The following is a 16,580-nucleotide window of genomic DNA, read 5'->3' on the forward strand; positions in this document are numbered from 1 at the left end:
AAAACTACAAAACATGCAAATGTAATCCAGCAGAAGCAACTATTGTAAAACACAAGTTGTCACCTTTGATAGCGATCTCAAGCAATGCTTCATGGCTCCGTTAGTCTTGCCAAGCAAAATTCCACATGAAAGCAGCATGTTTTGATGGTTCAAAAACAGATTACCAATAGCAAACGTATACTTGCAAGTATTGACAATAGTACAGGTATGTTTAGTTTAGTGGTTTTCCCCCTTTCGTCTTCTTATTAAATTTTTAATATTTTTAATTGATGGTCCTTCAGATATTGAGTGTGAGAGGCCTACCAAGTTATGGCCATGAAATGAGAATTAACATGTGTCCAGTGTGAAGGGCCACCATAATGTTGTGCTGAATTTATCCAAAAGGGTAAATAGTAGCAAATATGCTCAAAAAAAAAACTGAAACAAAAACCCTTCCAGATCTGCAAATTTAATCAACTTTTGTTGTCAATATCCCAATATGAAATGCTTGTCAATGCATCTTCAACTAAAATATCAAGTTTCATGTTACAATAATTTCTCTGTAGGTGTTCGAAATTGAAAACGTGCAAGTACACTTTGTGTCAAAATGTATTGTCATTTTCATTTGCCTTGAATTAAACAATTTTCATCCCCATTTAACACCCCCTCCAAAAAAATCTAACAAACCCCAACAATTAAAAAAAAAAAAAAAAAAACACAGATGAAGAATCCTGAATTATTTACCACAGAAAAAGGGAAGAAATGTGAAGGGGAAAAAATTCTGGAAAAATCTGAAGTTTACAAAGTTGCAATGTTTAGATGAATAAAACTCTTCTATTATGTGCAACATTTGCAGATGTGAATAATGTGCTTCAGAGGTTTTTTGGGCACTACTGTAGTATGCAAATTTTCCATTTTCAACCCCTTTCCCAATCCTGAGTCTTGGAACTCAAAAACATGAGGGTTTTTTGCTCCATTGACCACGGTCTAAAAACCCAAATATGATTCATATTCATGCAAAAATATGCAATGTTCACATGTTTATGAAACATCGGAACGCACAGCATTTTTAGATTGAGCGTGTAAGAATAACATTAGGTCCATACAGTGCAAATGATAGCTGGGAAACCGTTCTCGTTGTGCTACCATTTGCTTTATAGACACGGGTAGATAAAGAATAGATAATAGAAAGGCGCCATGCCCTGTATTATGTTAAGACTCTTCTTGCCTTAATAGAGCTATTCCATCCTTTTGGTGAAGTCCTCCATCATGTGTAGGGTACCTTAGAAATATCAAGGTTCCTTTTGTTTCTCAGGGAAGAAAAAAAAAACAATAAAAAACAATACACAAATCTGTTCTGATTGGGAAACTGTTCTGATGTCATTTTAAAAAAAAACAAACAAGTGTTGATTTGTGACGTCGACCATACCGCACTAGTCACTGCTCAATATTATCTCCAAGAACATCAAGCAAGGTGTTGGCCCCAGTTAATTAAAAACTCTCAAGCGCCAGTGACAGGGCGTGTGTAAGTGTGTCTATAAATATGATCCTTGGACCTTTTTATGGCCATTTCCATGAAAACGAGAGATTAAATTACCACTGAGATTTTGCTTGTTTATTAGTCATCCACAGTCGAGTCATGTTGGGTGGTTACAATAGAAACTTATACAGCATACCTCACATGGTTATCTAACAGTATCAGACAAAGGGCACATGGAAATTTCGTGGACCGCAGCACTTGCTCAGACACCGGCTGGTGGGAGTTACGTTGCAATATATTGTCTTACTTTCTCAGACTAGAGACAAGAAATAGGTGAAGAAAATTCAAAAAGACAGACAGAGGACTTTGGATGAATCAGACTGATAGTGAATTCCAATTTTTGTCGATTTACCTACAATTCTGATTAGCTGGCAAAGGTGTGACTGCAGAAAATAACAGGAAGCTACACAACAACAAAACAAGGTAGGTCAAATTTGCACTGACATTCTCCAATTTGTACATATTCAAGCTGAAAATAAAAGCTGCGTAGATTCAACAAATCGGCCACCTTTCTCTTTGGTCACAGGATACATGGTCTTCTTACTGCTCTATAAGAAGCAAAACTAGAGAAGCATGATGGAAGAAATGAAAATCAGAGCAAAGGCCATACAGGAACGGATTAGGTAAGCAATACGTTTAATTTTGATTTTGTGACTAATTATGACCCCCTAATGACTCGTTTATGGAATATGTCACCTTTTTGTGAATGTCATTATACTAAGATACAAGCTTTTTTTTTTTTTTTTTTCTCAACAATAATAAAATGTCTATCTACAGCTTTGATTCTTGTGACCCTGTGGTCTCCAAAATGCTTTTTTTGTTTCACGGAGCAAAATCAACACTGTTTGACAAAAAATATCTATGGATATTGGATGCTTCCAGATAGAAATACAATAACTTAAAATCTGTCAAGTCACTTTCACTTCACTTAATACAATGTAGCAATTTGAAAGTACTGTTTTCATCAAATTATTTATACCACTATAAATAGTTACATTGCTAGAGTACTGAGCTGAATCTGATCTAAAGTTAGAGTTGACTTAATCATGTCTTCATGTTTAAATTTACACCAACAAGAAGAAAAAGATAACATTGGATTGATCGAACGCGTCGTAAAAGGCCAAAAATTTGGCAATAATGCTTTGCTAACTGCAAAAAACAGGGGCACTAAAATGAGCATTATTCTGTGTTTAGAATTCTTCAAGCGCTTTATTTCCCTTTCCTGTTTGACATTCCCAAGCCTATTGACTGTCTTGCGTTGAGTTTCGTTCCACGTTCCACGTTCCAACTATCTCCCTGTTGCTCAATCCGCAAAGTACACTGACTGCAATTGAAATCTGTCACCTGTCGCACTGGCCACATCAATAAAATGTTATCTTGCTTAAATGAACAAGGAAACAAAGAAAAATTCCTCAAACAGATGCTTGAGCCATCAACCCGCTTCTGCCATAAATGTGATTTGATATTGATGGCTTTTCTTGGTAAAATTATTGGAGTTCATTTAAGTTCAGTTGATTTCCAGGCAAAAAAAAAATAAAACTTAAAAACACGACAGTGCAAAAACACCACATTACTTAGATTCTCAGAATTAGTAATTGTGAGATAAATCTATTCATGCCCATTCCAAGCAAATTTAGCCCCTCTACAGGCATATCACTAACTTCCTTAGTAGGAGATTTCTCCCCTGAGGACGCTGTCCGTGATATAATTCCCCTATTTTACCACAGGTCATTGTGCAACAATAACCACTCAGTAATGCTGTTTGTATTATCAATACTATAAAATGTGACACAGGGAAAGATGGGATCCATTCCAACTCAACCCAGTAGGAGCAGAGAAGGAACAGAAGAGACATTTCTTCCATTTGGCCCAGTATCTGGTGGCTGTTATTGTGGGGTTAGCTGTCCTGACCAGCGCTATTGTTGCTAAGGTATTGTTTACAAAATGTCACATTAGTTGAAATGATCCTTAAACACCAATGGCATTAGTTTAGAATCTCCCTACGCATTACCAACTACTAACACCACCAGCTTTAAACATGTTTTGTCTTGCCAATCACAGGGCTCTCTTTTGGTGCTGTCAACATTGTCCAGTCCAAAGTCTCTGCGCAGTCCACAGGAAAAACAGTTCTACATGTTGATGCTGGTCTTCTGCCTTGTTTGCCCAAATTTCTTGGTGTTCATAAAATCACTGTGGAGGTGTACCTTCAAGAGCTTCGTACAGCCCAACCTGAGGACCATGTCATTTGTATGTGATATTTATTACACGATTCCAATCTTTTGTTTTCAAGAAAGTCAGAGTGTAACGGTGTGCTTTTTCTTTTGCAGATCTGTGCCATCGAATGCATAGTCTCGCTCGGTACCTCAATTTTAGTACTGGTGGTGATGCCAGAGTTTGACGTACTGACAAATCTGTTCATCAGTGGGGGTGTCTGTATTGTGCCAGCACTTCTTCAGATCGCCTTCCGACTACAGAGAGAAACTTGGAAAATTATATTTCCGATCTGCTCCCTTGTTCTAACATGTGCTGGTAATTGCGGGATTTATTTATATTGATGTGATTGTCTTGTATTAAGATCAAGTCACTGCAATTACCGGTCATTTCTTCAAATGTTCAGTTTTACAGGGATGTAACCTTAAATACATTCATGTACCCCAACAGGATACAGCCTGCTAGGAATCGACTACTATGTCCGCGTGTCGTCATTTGTGGATAGACAGAGCAGCGAGTGCTTTGTCTATGTGGGACTTGGAATTTTCGCCTCAATTCTCGTCTCTTTTTGCTGGTGGGAGAATCCGATGCAAGCTACCAATCGTATTCAGGTAAATTCTGCTGCTATTCCGCCTCCTGTAATTTGATTAGAAGACCATCATTTTCATTCGTATTTTTACATTTCATCTACAATCACAGTTAAATTACCATCACAGAAACATGAGCATTCGCATTTTGATTTTGCTTTTCCAACAGCACAATGACATTCTCAAGTGCATCTTGATGAATTGAAGGGTACAAATGTGGGGACAAAATCAGCAACATACTGTCTTCCATTAGTCATGAATGTTTTTTTGTGTTGAATGTCTTGTGCGCTTGGTATTCAGTACAATTCTGATCCAAGATTAACCCTTGTTGAACTACTTTGTTTGGCTCTGTATGAACATGAAATGTGTAGTGTACTGAGACTTTTGTGCATCTCTTGTAGGATACGTTGTCAGAACTGGATGGTTTCAGGGACTTTGTGTTTGTCATCAGCAGCATTCTGAGAATACTTGTCATAGGTAACTGTCTGCACTCACCGCCTGGAACAACACTCATACCGAATATGCAAAATTAAACTCGAATTGATGGCATATCAGACCAAATGCTTTTTCCCCCAAAAAAATGTATTTCCAACCAACTATAAATTGTGTGTATCAAACAATAATATATTACATTTGGGTGAGGTGAAGTGAATTAGAACTAACTGAAAATGGAATATAACATTAAAAAAAAAAACACTGCCACATTACAACATACTATGCTGTATTAACAATTAACTGTACCGTAAATGTGTAGCGTTGACTAACATTTCAGTCAGCCTTGTCAACAATTACCACATTATTTTCATTACTAGGAGCTGTATACCTGTTCTACCACGTCCTCATTGAAGATTCCATCCATTGGCCAGATTTCAACTTAAACAGTGAAAATTGGGAATTGTTGCAAATCGGGCTGGGGCTGTTTTTCTTGCAGGTAGGCAACACTAATTAACCCTTTATAAATGTTGCCATAGTGAATTATTCAAATCATTAACATCAGGGTGATAATGAGTATCCAGTGTAATAACAAGATACTGATGAGATTCAATGTCTTTCTAACAAGCCTGTTCATTTCATATTAGCGTCGGCGCCACTAACAAGCCCATTGTTGTCTTGTTAGGCCTTCTGCTCAGCAGCATGTCACTGGTTTGGGGTGGTGGCCTGTAAGATTCATGCAGTCAGAATGAGTTTCGCCTTGCCGTTATGTAGCACGGGACCAGCAGTGCTTCTGTTGGGAATTATACTTTTCCTAACCCAAGCAGAAAAACTGGATGGCGCGCGACATGGGAACATCACAGGTGAGTCATTTATGCGTCAACTCGTCATTTCTTACAAAAAAAAAGTATCGTGGGTTTTTCTATTACAGAGTTTTGTGAAAGCTTGTTCTTGTTGAGCCACAAGAACGGAACTTCCGTGATTTTCCTAGAACTCACCAGGAGCATCTGCCGAACCTCAATTAACAGGTACCTGTACATTAACATGATATTGTGACGTTTAACAAGTTATACGTATGCAATGTAAATTACAGTACAGTATAATATGCATGCTCCCTCCTGTATAGCTAATACTAATTTGATTGACAGCTATTACTTGCAATGGCCCTTTTCCATGCTGGTGTTTGAGGGAGTATGTATGTGGTCAGCATTGGTCACATGCACCTACTACGTATGGAAGATAAAGGTAGGCATTTCCTTTACAGCACTATTTTAAGTTTTTAATGTGTGTTTGTTTGTTTGTTTGTTTGTTTTTTGGTCTAAAAAGGTCATTTTAGGTGTGTTTTATCAGTATCAGTGAGTATTTTCATTTTTTTCTGGGTCGGGACGTTTGTGAATGCAAAATTTTGAAAAACAGGTCACAATGAGTATTGTGCAGTAAAGTTAAACTATCCGTCCATCTTTGGGCACAACACTCATTTATGAAATGAAATGACAAGGATGAATATGAAGGACATTTTTGCTATCGTTAGAACTGTTCCAGTTGCATTTAGTTTATTTCAAGTGTCATGTTTTAGCTTTATTTTTTTCCACAATGTTTTTGGTTTTATTTTCAGTTCTTTTTCCTTATCTTGAATAAAAGCTTGATTTGTTTTTGCTAGCAGGTTATATGCAGGTTTTCAGAAAGAGAAACAAATCCCAATGTTAAAAATATTTTAGGGAGCGATAATTAATATCATATATAAGATGACATGGCTAAATGCATCTTTTATTTATTGTTTTAGGTCCAGCGTATAGAGAGAACCTCTCAGCTCTTCGTTCGGCGTCTTTACGAATCGGCTTTCATTGACTTGTCTTTGTTACTCAACACCAAGATGAAGGTGTCTCGGGCTCGAAACCAAGAAAGGTGAGAGGTTTTTTTTGTAGAGAATTTTTAGCAATTTCCTTACCACTACAAACACCAAATGTTTTCCTTTGCCAGTAGGACCCCTGAATAACTATCCAACAAATATCCACAAATCTTTTTAATCTTCAAAAAAAACACAATCAATCAATCAATCAGCACAATCAATGCAAATATGCCATGTTGCCCTTGCTTCTAGAGTATGTGCTAAGCTAAGTCCTACGCTAGGCTAAAGTTCACAATTTTTGTATTTTTTACTTAACACAATGTCAGAGAAATCTCAGAAAAGAAGACTAGGACAAGCCTAGCTGCTTAAACAGCAAAAAGAGTAACTCAGACCAGCCAAGATTGACTTTTCTATGCCGGCATAGGGAAAAAAGCTTGGGCAAATGTAACTCGTGGGTCTTCCAACGCTAGTTTTCCCCTCCCCAGCCGTTCCCCCCTGGCTTTTATTGAATAGAAGCATAGCAGATTACAAGACACAACAAAAGAGCCAGCCGGGCGCCACCGGCAGCTGGGCCAAGGTCCCGGCTCACACTTTCGTGCGTCAACAGTTCTATCTAAGGACAGGGTCAAGATGAACTAGGATTGCATAAATGGGTAACAATGAACTAAGCTCATAATGATAACAACCTAATATATGATTCCCTTCACACACAACTAGCACATTTTAAACAAAATACTTAAACTATAAACAAATACTGTACATTGATATCTACATAGATCTATGTGGAGTATCAAATTTTCCAAACAAATTACAAACTAAAAAAAGCTAAAGCACTTTATACGCTGTGCGAGCCATAAAGAATTTGCCCTTTGCGTAAATTGTAAGTTATTACTGAAAAAATATATAATGCACATTTATTCTAATCCTCTGGTGATCTCAAGCCTGGAAAAAGTACATCAGGATAGGGCATCCGCTACAAAAATGCGCCAAACAAAGCATGCAAGTGAATGTGCAACAACAAAATTTGAATAATTGATTTCTGAGTTTGGAAGGGCCATATCCTACATTAAAAAAAGAAAGTGAAGGTTGATGTGCTCCAGCACAATCCACTCATTAGCACACTAACAAAGCTCTGTGATCAATGTCAAGACAAGAAACTGCACAACAAGTGATTGTATGTTGCCAGAAATGCACACGGGCTCAGCAGCTACTCAGGAAAGCTGGGAGCTAATCGTCTCAGTTTGAAAAATGTCTTCTCGTGGGATAACAAATCTTTTTACTTTCTAGGCCTGCATGTTTGGTATCAGCAATGCACCTTAACGTTGGTTGCCAGCAGCCATAAAATGAAATTAAGCGATACATTTTTATGTTGTGTTTTTGTTTTTTTTTAGAACATAAAATAAATTTCTCACCTGGGAAGACTGCTCGTCCAAGCCTTCTTCTTACACCTTAGGGGCTCACATGTCATATTGATTTTTCAACTTTGGCCGTGCTCTCTCTACAGAGTGCCATTCTACTTTTGCTTACGTTTGTTTTGCTTCCAACAACTACATTTATTCAGATGTGAAAAAAACACATACAGTATATAAGATATTAACGTTGACACGCAAAACCGCCTGCATGCAGACATGAGCGAGTTGAAGTGCACACGTGTATAAGATATGCTTCTCAAAGTCAGACGCATTTGATCACAATATATTTTAACATTGATTAATCTGAAGCTGTGCTGCTCTGTTTGTGTCTACAGCCAAGATGAAATCCAGAACTGCGTGATCTATCTATGTGCCACCATGTGGCACGAGACTTACGATGAAATGCTTAAGATTCTGACCTCAATGTTCAGGTTTGCGTTGCGGCCACACAAGACCACATTTCGGAGAATTTATCAAATTCCAGTCATTTGTAGCGTTAACTATTTGTCTTTTGTTTGAAGGTTGGACCGTTACCGAGGCGATCCCACACTGGAACATAAGGACTGTTTTGATTTCGAGTGTCACATTTACGTGGATGACGGGTTCATGACGGAAAAAGATACGGGGAAGAGACTGGTTAATTCATATGTCAATGATTTGACTCAAGTTGTCATCGAGGTTTACAGGTGAGGTCTCACCTTCAATTTACAGACCTAGATACACCAATCCGACATCGAAACCTGGGAAGAGTCCAGGTGTCGGTTCGCACCATCAGATTAGGTAAAAAAACACCATCATTATGTTGCAGCTATTGGCAGTGCATCTGCATACATTTTCAACAGATCCAGTGTGTTGACGCAGCCTCAGACCATTCTGACATTTGATCAATCTGATTGACTGTCAGCTAGTGAATTAGCGCACGCGGCAAGAACAGGAAGTGACAGAGACAGATAAGCCCTGACAGTTTCGTTGTTTGCGCATCATCGCCCTACGCATTTCGACATGCAAAATCTGTCTGGACGGAAGAGCGAAAAGATTACGTTTTCACTATGATGCGATAGAGCCCAGAATTATATGGTATTACTGTAAGGGTATGTAGACAAAGTGAGGAGACCCACAACAGCGGAACACATGGGTACCAAACTGGATATACGGTATCAGGATTTAGATCAGCATTGCATGCAAGCAAAAAAAAATAAAAAATAAGAATGCAGTAGCATTGTTTACGTTTCAATATTTTCAATAACTTACCCTCATAAAAATCTTTATGGTCGCGTCGATGGCCGGCCGACGCCTACCTCTCATATTTGGCCCATTGGTGTATTTAGGCGGTTGAAGCAGTTCAAAGCATATACTGAAAAGAGATGTTCTCATCAGATTAAAACTTAATTTAAAAACAAGCGTTAGTTCCCCCCACTGTTACTCAGTAAAATCTAAAATAATTATTCCTAAAACATGTTTCTCATCATAACAATCCCTTTTCGCACAGAGTTTTTACCAACAAAGAGCCCGATGATGTATCAATTGTGGAAACTCCATATGGTGGCAGACTTGTATTTGTTATGCCAGAGGGCAACATGCTGTACATTCACCTTAAAGACAAAGGTCTCATCAGAAACAAGAAAAGATGGTCTCAGGTATGTACTGCAAGAATTTTGGGTTGTAGTGTTGGCTAGGTGCTGACTGAAAATTAAGGCACACAAAATGCTCAGTTGACCAGGTCCTGGAAGTTGCTACCCTGTTTGTATTAGCAAATGACCAAGAATATCTGATTAAATTTAAAAAAATCTGTTCTTTAAACTGACAGTAAAACGAACATTGTTGCCTTTTAGATAATGTACATGTATTATCTACTTGGATGGAAGGGCTACAATGCGAAAAACCCTCAGACCAAAGTAAGTCTATAGTAACAAATACAAATGATACAAAAGTACAGTGTATTAACAACATTCAATTTGTAGCGCCAAGACCTAAGCAGAGCGTCTTTAATCTCTTTGGATGGTGAAATCTTCCTCATGCCCCAATATGACAATGACAACAAAAGACGATTCATCTCAGATGACAATGTATACATCCTGGCTCTGGATGGAGACACCGACTTTCAGCCTAAAGCTGTGATTCTGCTTGTAGACAGGTCAGTATTAAATGAATGGTTTTTGTTCGTTTTTTTATCATGGCTTTGGGGAATCCAGAAATATTTTACACACAAAACAAATGACACTACCGAAAAATTATACAGATAATATTTCAACGCTAAGGCCATCGTGAAGATTAGTGATCAATATTTACATTCCAATTGATAACAATGATATTTTGATTGGCAGGCTGAGGATGTATGAAAATGTAGGGGCAGCCTGTGGACGAATCCATCCTACTGGAATGGGTAAGCAAACATTTCTTGGCACAGTGAGTTCAAATCAACTTTTGTTGTAATTAAGTCTTCAAATGCTGGCCTTGTTCATAAAACTGAAAACCTATTGGCACAACGCACCTTATTGTCCCACATTGGGAACGGGGTACCAGAAAGCTCAATTCACCATGGTCTGACTTCATTTCCCATGATTCGTAGACACGGAAGCAGGAAGTAGGTTTAGTTCCAGCATGACCTGAATGTAAAAGTAAACAGCTTAAATTCATTCTATATTGCTTTATCGTATGGATCGCTATGACAACCGTGTGATTGCTGTACGCATGGACTAAAAAATAAACACGACATTGGGACAAAACCTCTGTTAACTCGGGTCAAAACAATGGAGCTCAAGTAACTCGACAGAACTCTGTAAACAAGGCTCAAAATGGTGATTGTTAGGGTTTAAAAGGGACGTCTTGTCAGAATATCCAACTAGGATTTTGGGAACCTTTATGCTCCGTTTTTCTATAGTGGGTTTAGGTAACTCACTATGTCCCAGTTTAGCCACAGCCAAAAACCAGGAAAATTTGATCGTGAATAATGAAAAGTATTTTGTCGCTGTATCTCCACAGTTCAGTACTATGTGGTTCACCATCATCAGTAATCTTCTTAAACCAAAACAATGCCCTGAATTTTACAAGGTTTTCTATGCGTTCTCTATTCTTAATTTAAAAGAACACATCATAATGATATGTTAAGATGCACTAAAAATGTCAGTTAACTGAGGTCCAGGGGTGGAGGCAAATTTCTAAACTACGTCTCCCCAACCTTCAGGCCCCATGGTGTGGTACCAGAAGTTTGAGTATGCAGTGGGTCATTGGTTACAGAAGACTGCAGAACACGTTTTTGGGTCTGTGCTGTGTAGTCCAGGATGTTTCAGTCTCTTTCGAGCATCTGCCTTAATGGATGACAACGTGCTGAAGAGATACACGACGACCGCCACAAGAGCCGCGGAATATGTGCAATATGACCAAGGTCAAGATTCTTACGTCAGTTTTCCCTCATGTCAGCCGTTTTCAATACTCATTATGTTAATTGTTTAAATTTCCCAGGGGAGGATCGTTGGTTGTGTACTTTGCTACTGCAGCAAGGGTGGCGTGTGGAATACAATGCTGCATCCGACGCCTACACCAACTCACCACAAGAGTTTAAGGAATTTTATAACCAGAGGAGACGGTGGGGACCATCCACCCTGGCTAATACGTTGGATCTATTGCACAGGTCAGTCACTGATTTTTAAAATACTGAAATCAAACATCAGATTGGTAGCAACGCTTTCATGTTGATGATTTCAGTGGCGGAGAAACAGTGAAGAGAAACTCCTCCATATCCAGACTTTATATTTTCTACCAGATGTTCACTGTTAGCTCTTCTATTCTTGGACCAGCTTCAGTGACTCTCATGGTGGCAGGTAGGTTAGAGTTGTCGACATCTTTATTTTTTTCCCCTGCAATATGCATGAAAAAATTCTGTATTGTGCTTTTGTGCAGGTGCTTTCCAGTTTGTCTTTAAAATCGCCGGTACCCTTTCCATTATTATTGCAAGCATTCCCCCTGTGTTGTACATCATCTTTTGTTTCATTGCAAAACCAAACAACCAGATAACAGTCGCCGCCATATTGAGTGTTCTGTACGCCTTCCTCATGACAGCGTCCTTTTTTTCGATCATTGGTGAGCATTTATCTTCATTTTTGTGACTTTAAGTTGATGTTTTCAGCTCCTGACTGATTTTTTTTAGAAAAGATTTTTGAAGCGCCAGTGTGTCCTCAGGTGATATGGTGATTCAGGGTACATTCCTGACCCCAACTGGTGTGTTCCTGATTTCTATGACAGTCATGTACTTGGTGACCGCTATCCTCCACCCCGAAGAATTTGGTATGTAAAGATTGCATTCTCACATTCATGTTAGATGATATCGCGCCATGCATTGTGATGCTTTTTTTTTCTCCTACAGGAATGATTGTCTATGGCCTCATGTATTTCATCTGTATTCCCAGTGGCTACCTTCTGCTTACCATCTACTCCCTGGTTAACATGCACATTGTATCCTGGGGCACGAGGGAATCCAATAAGTAATGCACTGATTCCCAACGTTCCTTGAAGCATGACAGATGCATATGCGTTACAATTGTTAATTAATACATTTTCTGAAAAATTGTTTTAAAAAATTGGTTTAAATTGTAGTCAAATATTCTGGTATACTGACAGCATAATGATATTCTCTATTGGCAGTCAACATGATCATACTGAAGCTCCTTGAATTTGTGTATGTCATCTTTTTTTTTTAATCTACTTAATACATTAGGGGAGGAGCAGAGGTAAAAAAGAACCATAATGTGCTGTGCGACCGAAACTGCAAACTCTGCTGCTGGGACATGAAGTTACAGGTGACATAAACCTGTACGCACAAGTGACTGTGTATTTGCGGATTGATGAATTCATGGCACTTTTGTTGTGAATCGACAGATAACTCAGGAAACAGAGAGCCTGATGATCCAACAAATCACAGGACAGGCCGGAAAGCAAGCCTCTCCCGTGCCAATCACGGAACAGGAGACGGATCAACACGCCGCTTCAAACGTGGAGCCACAAGCTACATCGGAAGCCACCCAAGCGCCACAGCAAGGAGGAACGAAACCTCTGACTGATAATGTGATGAGCGAGATGAAAAGCTTTGACATCATGTCCAAAAACACGTAATTTATTTTTTTTGATCCTTCCTATTTGTTCTTTTGCAAATGAATGCATTTACGGTTTCAACTTCCAAAGTCACCAACATACGTGTTTACTTGCATGCGTGTCTGTGTGTGCGTAGCGATGATAGCCTGGAAAAACAGACTATATCAACAAGTGCCTCGGAAGACGAAGATGATGACGATGATTATTATGATGACAACGACAACCAGGAAGATGCGGACATTCCAGTTAGCGGTGAGACGCCCTATGACTGAGACAAACACTACACTTTGCAGTAATGCGCTTCAAAATAAAAACTTATTTACTGTATGTGCCTGTCTTCTTAGATTGGGTGAATCCAGTCAAGGAAGAGTTTCTTAAAAAGTTGACTTTTGCCAACTTAAAGAGGAACTTAAAAGAACAAATACGGTATGGAGGAACAGCGTTACAAGCTGAAATTTTTTGTCACATAATACCCATCATGAATTGCAATGACTGAGAATCTTCACAGACGTGTTCTTGTTCTTTTCTTGAAACCAGGTACTCTCTCCGCAATAAGAATCAAGAGGACGTATGTGATGAGTTGATATTAATGTTAACCGACACTCTCAGCGGACAACTATATGGAGTAGGGCCTGAAGATGTTCTGACAGAAAGCCAACTGGAGGAACTACAACAAGAATTGACGGAGCAGGTATTCATAATGACAGGCAGAGTAACCACATTACTGTTTAGGAAAAGACCCAATAAAAACCCATTTTAAAAATCCAAACGCCCATTCTACACCGCTTCCAGTGGAAAAAAAATACATTTCCATTTATTGAAAAGGGCATCACGTGTACACAGAGACTATCTATCTATCTATCTATCTATCTATCTATCTATCTATCTATCTATCTATCTATCTATCTATCTATCTATCTATCTCTATCTATATCTATCTATCTATCTATATATATATATATATATATATATATATATATATATATATATATATATATATATATATATAAATGTTTTGGGTTACAATGGATGGAAAAAAATAAATTTTTAAACATTAGGCAAGTTTTATGTGTGCATATTAATGTCAATTTGATAATAATACATTATTAAAATATGAGTTGCCCCCTCAACAACTACTGTTCATGGAAGGCTTGTATGTCAAGTCATAATACCAACAGTAATGGGGAAAAAAAAATAACACGATTAAATTTCAGGTTCATTCAGCCCTAATTTCTGACAGATTTGATCAATGCGTTGACTTTATCACATTTGTTTTTATTTACCCTAAAGTCAAATGTACTGATGTGTTGTCTAGGCTCGGCGCACCCTCAAAATCAGCCGCATGGAAAGATTAGAGAGAAAAATCAAGAGAGCCATCGAGAAAACTCTGACTGCCCCACAGGTGCAAAAATTAGAAGAGGTAAGATTCCGCCATTGGGACCGGGGGAGGAAACGGAGGATGGCAAGCACAGTTGACACAAAAACAAGAAAACTTCAAACGGTGATGAGCCGGTGAGGCAAATATATCTGCTTTATGTGTTTTCGTAGGCGGAGAATGACTTCTGGAACAAGTTGATCGAGCGCTATTTGAAGCCCATAGAAGACACCAAAGCACATCTCGAAGAGGTCACCAGAGAGCTCAAGTCTCTGCGCAATAAGGTCACTAAACTTCTTTTAAATGTTGTTGAATCTCGTTTTTAATGTTACTTCAGGTTTTTCATGAGAAAAGCGTGGTTGGGATTTTTTTTGTCTTGCGTTGGATTCAAAAAGTCCCTGACAAAACATATTACTACAAAATCATTGTTTTAACACTTTCTTTCCCCCCGACACCCCACAGGCAGTCTTCCTCTATTTTATCGTCAATGTGCTGTGGGTGGTTGCTACCTTTTTTCTGCAAGCCATTGGAACGGACGTTTTAAGCATTAAGATCCGTAAGCCATACATAAACGGAACACTATCTGATGAATACCTCAAGGTTGGTGCATGTACAAAGATACCCCCCCACCCCCCTTCTTTTATTGTATCTGTACTATGCCTCTTCTCCACACTTACGCCACATAAGCAGTTTACTTTTGGTGCTATCGGTTCATGCTTCAGCTTTCCTAACCCTGAACAATGTGCGATGTCAATGGGAACTGTCCAACTTATTGTATATCATTTCTATGTTGACAGGTGGAGCCTCTCAGCTTAATGTTTCTGGTCTCTTTTGCCATCCTTCTTCTCATCCAGTTTATTGCCATGTTGTACCACAGGTAAACACACCACATCTCAAAGTCACACGTCCGGAGTTGTTATTTACATCTATAAAAACCAGGACTTCGATTTGGTGGTGTGCAAGCACTGATCTATGACTTCCATTTGATTATAGGGTCTACACATTGATCCACGTGGTGTCCTATCGCAGCACAGAGAAAGACTACAAACCAAAAGACGAGGTAAGAAACACAAATGGGGATTTCGACTTGGCAACATTCAACATTCATTGCTGTAACTTTAGTACTTTTTGAGCAACCTTCCTCTATTCATGGATATCATTTTAAAGACAATTAAGTGTAGAATTAAAACATATCAATCTCAATCGGCATCTTCAGAGACATAAGTACGATTTTGTGAAGATGCATCATGTATTTAAACAAATGCAAGTTACAGTTGAGACACATAATCCCGACAACACCTCAACACTCTCATGTTAACACTTATTTTACCAGCATTGTCCCTATCTCATAAATCAAAGGCTGGCAATGCAAAGCAACATTGAACCCGCTCGTTATCTTTAGACTATTGATAATCCTACAATCATACTATTTGTTGTATTCATTCTCCAGGACGACGATGATGAAGGCTTGACACTGGAAAACCCTACCATCAGTGGACTTAGCATCACAAGCGATGATTTGTGATAACTGTGATTGTATTTGGTCCTCATACTCTTTTCAAAGTCTAATGTTTTATGGAGCATTCCAAGTTAAATCTTTTGTCAACTCAACCTGAGAGATACATAGGATACTGTACATTAGACATAGGTGTGGAGAAGATTTTGTGTAACAATTATTTTCCATATACTGTATATCTCAGTTTCTATTAGGATTGTACTTTTGCTAAATGTTGTCATTTTCTGTGGGATCTGGTAAATTCATGTTTTCCGATCTGGAATCTGCATAGTCCACTCCTGGATTTTAACTGCAGTTTTTGCACATATTTATGTCTTTGTACTGTTTTTTTTTCTTTTTCTCTGATGTGATGAAAAATATTGTCAGCGTACTGCACTTTGACTGATGTCGCTTGTCTTTTTGGTATGTGATCAAAGCATAAATCAAGTCAAAACACTTTTTTTTTTCTAGGGTCACAGCAAGTCTTGTGCCCTAAAAATTCTATGACACCATCTGGACATGGCATGCTCATCTACTTCCAAAGATTTTTATGGTTTAGATAGGCCACTTCAGAACACTCCCAATGATTTATTCTTGGTCATTCTTTTAAGC

The 16,580-nt window shown here is 38.5% G+C and overlaps 1 protein-coding gene across 1 annotated transcript; it reads left to right on the top strand.

The window, feature by feature from the left end:
* The first annotated feature begins 1,883 nt into the window (after positions 1 to 1,883).
* On the top strand, positions 1,884 to 16,364 carry chs1 (chitin synthase 1). The gene is made up of 35 exons (XM_088412739.1): positions 1,884 to 1,942; positions 2,046 to 2,142; positions 3,314 to 3,449; positions 3,581 to 3,766; positions 3,847 to 4,048; positions 4,181 to 4,341; positions 4,719 to 4,794; positions 5,130 to 5,248; positions 5,435 to 5,612; positions 5,681 to 5,777; positions 5,898 to 5,994; positions 6,533 to 6,654; positions 8,346 to 8,441; positions 8,532 to 8,696; positions 9,500 to 9,647; positions 9,843 to 9,905; positions 9,972 to 10,144; positions 10,335 to 10,393; positions 11,195 to 11,395; positions 11,473 to 11,641; positions 11,716 to 11,831; positions 11,911 to 12,090; positions 12,190 to 12,294; positions 12,374 to 12,491; positions 12,725 to 12,806; positions 12,886 to 13,115; positions 13,235 to 13,350; positions 13,443 to 13,524; positions 13,636 to 13,789; positions 14,414 to 14,518; positions 14,647 to 14,757; positions 14,936 to 15,073; positions 15,271 to 15,350; positions 15,467 to 15,533; positions 15,924 to 16,364. Exons 2-35 carry the CDS (start codon positions 2,093 to 2,095, stop codon positions 15,996 to 15,998), a joined length of 4,257 nt encoding a protein of 1,418 aa, XP_088268865.1. The 5' UTR covers positions 1,884 to 1,942; positions 2,046 to 2,092; the 3' UTR covers positions 15,999 to 16,364.
* The last annotated feature ends 216 nt before the right edge of the window (positions 16,365 to 16,580 follow it).

Source organism: Hippichthys cyanospilos, chromosome 4 (assembly GCF_059441005.1).
Source record: "Hippichthys cyanospilos isolate Australia breed blue-spotted pipefish chromosome 4, RoL_Hcya_1.0, whole genome shotgun sequence".
NCBI classification, from domain to species: Eukaryota; Metazoa; Chordata; class Actinopteri; order Syngnathiformes; family Syngnathidae; genus Hippichthys; species Hippichthys cyanospilos.

Coding starts and splice junctions, on each gene's coding strand:
- chs1 (XM_088412739.1), top strand. CDS start 2,093: ATGATGGAAGAAATGAAAATCAGAGCAAAGGCCATACAGGAACGGATT. Junction 13,525..13,635: donor AACTTAAAAGAACAAATACG/GTATGGAGGAAC, acceptor TCTTGAAACCAG/GTACTCTCTCCGCAATAAGA. Junction 14,758..14,935: donor TCAAGTCTCTGCGCAATAAG/GTCACTAAACTT, acceptor GACACCCCACAG/GCAGTCTTCCTCTATTTTAT.